Here is a 7,301-nt window from a genome sequence, read left to right as displayed (position 1 = left end):
ACACTCCAAATAACCAATATAATATCAATATATTTGGTCCTTCCCAAAACCACCTTCTGCATACTTACAGGCAGTGGATCACCACAGATCTTTCCTAAGATCATTTGTTTATTCAGTCATGTTATAATAGCACCTAATGATACCAAATAAGTTAGTGCCTCATAGAGCAAATGTCCCTGACCGAAAGATCTTCAAGTCAGAGGAGCTTATAATGAAAAACTCAAACTCTTTTAATATGGTTACTGGGCAGAAGAAACTTGAAAGAGCTGATAGGAAAACAACCCCATAGCAGACTGTATGCTAAATACAGCTCAGTCATTCTGAAATGCATACACAAAGGCATCAGAGCATGAAGTGAGGTTGTTACTCCATCTGCAAAGGTGTCACAGGAGTGCTCACAGAGCAGGAGCTCCCCATCCGATTTGCTCATCTGCTGCCATCACAAGGAGAGAAGTCTTTCCTATCACAGCAACACCAACAACTTGGTGTGAGGCCACACACGGACACTGATGTTGTGCTGTTTAGACAAGCATCTTTCCTCAGTCGGCCATTCTTCATCCTGCCAGCAAAACCAAACCACGGGACTTTTCACTTTTGTCCAAATATTATTTTGGAGTAGTTTGCATAACGCTATTACCATTAATGTAAATTAAAGCACCTGCTGCAGAGTAGCATTTCAATTTCTGGACACGACCAAATTGAAAAAAGAACAAAAAATGGAGAAAGTTCCAGTGAGACACTAGTACAGATAAGAAAGCGACTGCTCCATAAATGGTTACTAAACCCAGAAAATACCCAGGGAACGCTGGGTTAAGGAGTCTGTAGAAAAAGGATAATTGGTTTGCATCTGCAGAATAAACATCATCAGACTTAATACATCTCTATCTGAAACTTTTTTCTCTTCCCCTGCCTGTAAGCCTTAAAGGACATGGAGCTGTGGGTAATAAATGGGTGAAGCTCCTGAAATGCCTCTGGGTAATTCCTGAGAAACCATCCTAGGAAAAAGTTACCACATGGTAAAGGTGTTTAAAATGCATCATCTGGCCATACAGCTACATTGTATCATGGTAACTTCAAGCCTTATTTACATGGCTCCTGGTTTTTGTCATATTGCAAGTTACTGCATTGTATCTAGGATAAAATAAATTTTAAAAGAATTTTAAAAAAAAACCCAAACACAAAAGCAAAACAAAAACTTCAGGTCAAATCTCTCTACCTGCTTGGGAAAACGACTCCTAATGTTTCGTGTTTGGACAAACTGCAAAACTAGGAAGAAATCAGGAGCAAAATGATAAAGTGCAAGAAGCACTTAAATCAAGGATAGATTAAAATAATAATTTGAACAGAAAATCACAAATACTCTAGAGGGAAAGTCCAAGACCAGACAGTGAAAGAGTGAAGAAGTGAATGAAATCAACAGATGAAACTGTGGCACTTCCTTTGCTCGAGGAGTTAAAAACCACAACGCGTGACCAAGGCTGTGAACACGGAGCCTGCAGCAGTGGATGGACCAAGTCTTTACAAGTTTTCCAAACGCACAGGAGAAAGCATCACGAGAAATGCTAACGCAGCTTTATTTCGACTTGTACTCTAAGCACTCAGAGTGCAAGTTGACTTTTATTAATCCAGTAAACTGTGGCAACTAGAGATCAGTTCCCTTTAAGTATAATATAGAGTACTGGCAGAGTAATAGCAAACACAGCGCAGGTCACCGCGGTGCTGTAAAGAGAATTCCTCTTGATTTGTGTCTCCAGTCTCCGCTCGGTATCGCATAATTCTAAAATCACATCTCTGACGGCAGAGGCCTGGCCCTGGCCCTTGCCCTCCACTGAAGACCTCGGCATCGCTCTTTCTGCAGTCCTAGAGTGAACTGCGTGTTTAACGCCCTGCATCTCAGCGATCATCTGCGCTACGCTCTCCTGCAGACTGTTCAACTGCTGCTGTAAACTCCCTAGACATGAACTGACTTGTTTAGTGTAGTTGAGCTGTTCCTTTAAAGGAAGTAAAAGAGAATCTATTTTTATGGAGTCATTCCTGGTTTCTTTAGTTGACAGAGCGCCTTCTTTTATTTCCTGGGATGTCCTTGTTTGCAGCATACTTTTCAGGTCTGCTATCACATCGCTGAGATCCTTCTGCTGTAAGTAATGGCTGGACGCCTGTTCTTTGATGGCTTCTTGCAAATTTATCGGGCCCTTCTGTGCTTCAAGCACCAAGACTTTCAATTCCTGCAGCCTTACTCGATTAATGTAGGTTGACCCAAGAACGCCTATAATGGCTCCCAGTACAGAACCAATAATAGACCAGTTCTTCGTTTTTTCAGCTCTTGTTCGCTCCTTCTCATGACTTTCCCTTACAGCTGCAGAGAAGAGAGAGAATTTTTCTCTCTCAGATTCTTCTGCATTTAAATATGCAGCTCGGTACCTCTTCTCTTCCTGCAAAAAATACAGTGATTTGAAGGAGATGTTATAATATGATGCTATAAAGCCTATACTAAAAAAAACCCCAAAGCCCCAGTGCAGATGAAGGAATGGAAATTAAGAACATCCATTAGTTCTGTTTCAGAAATGTGCCTTTTAATGTGGGATTTTCTTTAATAATCCTACTTAAGTCAATGAGACATCATTTAAAGTCAAAACTGAGAAGTGGAAAAGGTCATCAGGAATTAGAGCTGGAGATCCTCTGCACAAGAATCTGTCACATGCTGATGACAGAAAAGAAATAAGAGTGGCATGGTTTTCTCTCCCCATAATGCACACTTTTTCAGCCCTGCTTACTTCTCCCAACACCACCTTTACCACATTTCTCGCTTCCAGTTCTAAATCCCTCAAGTGGGAACTGAAAACAGGATTGAAAAGGATGTCTTGTGTCACCTCATGAACACACATGCTTCTTATTCCTCTGCCTTCTCTTACCCTGCTCACAGAGAAATGTCTCCCCTTCCTCCCTGCATCTCCCAGAATTCTTCTCATTCTTCCAAGCATGTATTTCTTTTGTAAGGTGGCACCTCCACCTTACGGACAGTGGAGACTTGAGTTGTACCTTTCTTCACCGTCACACAAAGCTCTGTTCTCTCTAAGTCTCATCTGCACAGACAAGACCCCTTATTTAGGCAAGGGCAGCTCTCTCGTTCTTTCCTGATGCTCTACCCACTGGATCCAGCAGCTCAATTTAAGCTCATGCATAGGCACCCACTCCTTTGCCTGAGCTTTGCCATCGGTGTCTCTGTTTCCAGGCCTGTTCCCTGCCACTCCTGCAGTTTCATCTGGATTTCTTGGATTGACTTTGGCTGATGGATTGTTAATAAATATGTTCCTGCCCCAGCCCTGCTTGACTTATCCAGCTGAGGTGCTGTAGGACTGCGTCCTGTTGGTGTTGTACTGCCCCAGCCTGTGCCATGGTCACCTTCATCTTCCTGCTTGCCCTCCCTCACCAGGCAGCCTCACTCTTGCTGCTCCGACAAAAGCTTTAATGAATTGCCTGGGTGTTGCAGCCACAGAGAAGGCTGAGAGAGTTTTCATGGATTAACCACCAGAAAGGAGCTTCTCTCATCACATGGAAGGTTAATTCATTGAATCCAAGCTTTTTGTTGATTACTCACGTACAGGTCACCACTCAAACAATTTTCTAAGATCATTATCTTCAGCTTTCTTCTCCAAATTTGTTACTATATTTTAACATTAATATATACAATCTGTATAGCAGATCAAATAATCTATAAAAATTAACTAAACCAAGTGTCATCAGAAATCGACTCCTATCGCTGTATCTCAGAACTGAACTGCATCTGCAAAACCAGTCTCTAGCGACAGAAGCAAGGCACACAAATTTTCATCGTATTTGCCAGTGCTCAAGTACCAACAAATTACCTGCAGCAACCTGTGCTCCAGAGTAGCCAGCTCCAAATACTGGGTGTCATCTCGAGAGACCCTGTCTAAGCGGTCCCGAATTTCCTTCAGTTTAATCTGCTGGGCTTCTACATTTTCACGAGCCTGTCGTACTATCCCTCGAGCGATCATGAAGACATTTTCAGCCTGAGAAGAAAGAATATTTATTTTAGAGACTTAAGAGACTTATTAGCAGACAAGCAGATCTAAATCACTAATTATAAGAGATTTTTTCCGAAAAACAAAAAAACAAAGCAAAACAAAGCAAACCAAACCACTTTCCATTTTCTTCTAAGAGAGAAGCTGTATTTACTCACATGCACAGACTGTAACACATTCTACCTGCACAGACAAAGCAGACAATAAAAAAAGGACACCATCCTCCTTGGAGGCTCCTTTTTGCCTCACAGCCAGTGTTTGTACTTCATATAACTTCTCTCATAATAATTGTCTCTATGTTTACCTCTGTGACTTTTCCCTGAGCCTCTCGAACTTCATTAATTCCAACAAACTCTTCATATCTCTCCCACCAACTCTTGCACGTTGCAGACACTTTTTGAAGGGAGTTTTTTCCCATAACGGTCCCAGCCTCCGTCAACCGATTCAGAAGAGCCGTGGCCGCTTCTACCGCAGACTTGGCTTCAGGCCTCTTAGGTGCCGATGAGCAGTAAGTCCGCATGATGTGTAAATTCATTTTGGGGCTCCACTTTATCAAAGAATGGTGATATTGCAGACCACAGGACACCGAGGACACACTTGACTTATATTTCATTGGTCCCATGTCTTGAATTTAATCACTGAATATAAGCGCTACAAGAATGAAGAAAAAGTTACTGAAGTGCGGCTGATTAATAACTCTTAAAACTACAGATGTGTAGCAAAGCCAAATACAATTCAAGAATTGTTAAACCATCACTAGTTCTACACTATTACCTACCTAGAGAACTTGCCACAATTTTCAAAGGGCAGTTCTGCCACAGATTCCTGCTTTTCTGCTGTTAGTAAGTGCTCCCATCGTGCTTCTTGATTACTGATTCACTCCCTGAGTGAACAGCAGTCATGCGCAGATCCAGCACCAGCAACGGTAGCTTCACAGTAATGTAATGCTTCAACAGAAGCGATTGCTCTATGAAATTTTGCCTTGTGCTTTCACACTTGAGCCTGGTGGATCATCTCACAGGTACTAACAACGCTGCATAAGAAGAGCCTGGTGGATCATCTCACAGGTACTAACAATGCTGCAAAAGAACAGAAAAGGAAAAAACGTCAGAGAAGGGAAAAAAAGAAATCTTGTGTCCTGGTTTGAACTAAACAGAACTGATTTTCTATTTAGTGATTTTACTTTTCAGCTCAGTCTCTTTTAAGTGACTGAACTTGCTGAAAAACTGGCAGCATGTTTTTCCCAGACAGCGCTGCTAGAAGATATGCTCAAGGTCAGTTGTCTCATCCTGGGTGCTGTGTCTGCACCTACGGGGGAAGAAGCAGACTCAAAACTGACCAACGAGGTATTGCATCCCACACACGTCATACTCGGTATAAAGCCGAGGGATCACGAGGGTCTCGATCCTTTTTTTTTTTCACGGTTCCTTCCATGTCGACCTTTCTGTCTGTCTTGATCCTGCAGAGGCTGAGGCCTGAGCAGAATCCTGCTCGTTCGTCTGTCGCTGATCCTGATTTGTGTGTCCTGCATCAGCTCCCACTGCTGCTGGGTTTGGTCTGGGAGTTTTCCAGTGCCTGGCTCTGCAGAGCCTCTGGTGACGTATTCATCATTGGGGGGGGGAGGATTTTATATTGGTTTTGTAGATATTTGTACATATTTGTATATATTCCATTATTTTCCTATTTACATTATTATCCTGTAGTATCAGTATTATTGTTTCATTAAATCTGTTAGTTTATTTTCCAACCTGTAAAGTCTCTCTCCCTGATTCTCTTTTCTCTTCCCTTCTGGGGAGGGGAGAGGAGTTAATAGAGAGTGTCTGTCTAGGATTTAGTGGCTGGCCCAGCCCTAAACCATGACATCTTGATAAGAAAAGAAGCGGGGCTTGATCATTCCCTTTACCTTACGCTCCACAGATACACAAAGTGTTGAAGGTTGCAAAGACAAAACAGATAAAGGACAGAGAGAAGACACAGAAGTGCTGAACCAAACACAACAAATGTTCTCATGAGACTGCCCTCAAATGTAAAACTTAAAGAAGAGCCACAGTATCAGAAAAACGTCAGGTAGTGAACACAGAGCTAGGGCTGCATTTTAAAGTGAGCTTAAAATTCTTGTTTACAGTGCAGAAGCAGACTGTTGGTTATGGTTTATCATCTACTGATTTGTAAATAAAATCTTAATTTCTACTGAGTGCATTCCTCTAAAAACCGTAACGAGGAAAACTTCCAAATAGGATTGTATAGGAAATTTGAGGTTTGGACTAACATAATGCAAAACCATGGATTATTGAGAAAGCTGGATATTTGCTGCACAGTTTAAACTTGTTTTCCATGTTAATTTTAGGTGGCTAACGACATCACATACGTGCAAATACAGGCATTTCCACAGGACAGGATTCTTCCTACAGTAAGACACTTCTGATCAGCTTTTAGGTGGCGACCGATTCTGAACGCCACAGGCTCACGCTGTTATGTACACTCTAACAAACAGTTATAACACCAAAAAGCACCGTGCAAATCTTACCACTTGGTTTATAAGCATAATAATACGGTAGATCAAAACCACAAGAGCATGGAAATGAAGTAAATTCTCTCTCCTAGCACCACTCACACGTTTTACCATTACAGCACTTACACTACATTGCAGGCCATGCACTAAAACCTCAGCTCAACTTTGTTCATTCTAGACTGCAAGATTTCCATCTCTGAATTGCACTCCTACATGAAGAGTTTTACCAAATATCCAGGCTACCAAGACAATATAGCAAAAAGAGGGAGAAAGTTGAGTTTTTTAGAAGAATTTCTATGTAGACAGTTGCAAACAGACTGCAAAGTCTGAGCCGATAGGACCCAAGACAGCTATGGAAGCTTCATGGGAGATAACGCACCTTGTCCCTCTCTTGCTTCCCTCATAAGAGAATGAGTTTCCCCTGCCTGCAGTCATTGACATAAACATTCTTTCAAAGGTTTACACCCCAGCTGCTACACACACCGGACACTGGTGGCGAGTAAGACTGGCCTTTATGGGTCCTGCCTAATTTCGCAGCAATCTCTTTTGCCACTACCAAACTGTAAACTCACAATTTCCGATACGGCACCGCACACTGGCAACTCCTCAGGCCTGAGAGGAGACAAAAAGTCTCTTTGTCCCTTATGACTGACCCCTTCTCCGCCGCCCTACCGACCGGCACGGCGGGCCCGCTCTCACCTCCAGGAGCTACGCAGAGGCCCGGGCAGCAGCACCGGCCTCACCTC

The 7,301-nt window shown here is 42.6% G+C and overlaps 1 protein-coding gene across 1 annotated transcript; it reads right to left on the bottom strand.

Moving 5' to 3' along the window:
* Positions 1-1,649: 1,649 nt before the first annotated feature.
* CCDC51 (coiled-coil domain containing 51) lies at positions 1,650-4,665 on the bottom strand. Its single transcript, XM_010181856.1, has 3 exons — positions 4,348-4,665; positions 3,867-4,031; positions 1,650-2,432 (listed from the first exon to the last, which is right to left on the bottom strand). Exons 1-3 carry the CDS (start codon positions 4,663-4,665, stop codon positions 1,650-1,652), a joined length of 1,266 nt encoding a protein of 421 aa, XP_010180158.1.
* Between the last annotated feature and the right edge of the window lie 2,636 nt (positions 4,666-7,301).

Source organism: Mesitornis unicolor, unplaced genomic scaffold (genome assembly GCF_000695765.1).
Source record: "Mesitornis unicolor isolate BGI_N332 unplaced genomic scaffold, ASM69576v1 scaffold22060, whole genome shotgun sequence".
In the NCBI taxonomy this organism is placed as follows: domain Eukaryota; kingdom Metazoa; phylum Chordata; class Aves; order Mesitornithiformes; family Mesitornithidae; genus Mesitornis; species Mesitornis unicolor.
The sequence above is the reverse complement of the archived record's forward strand: the minus strand, read 5'-3'. Positions and strand labels throughout refer to the sequence as shown.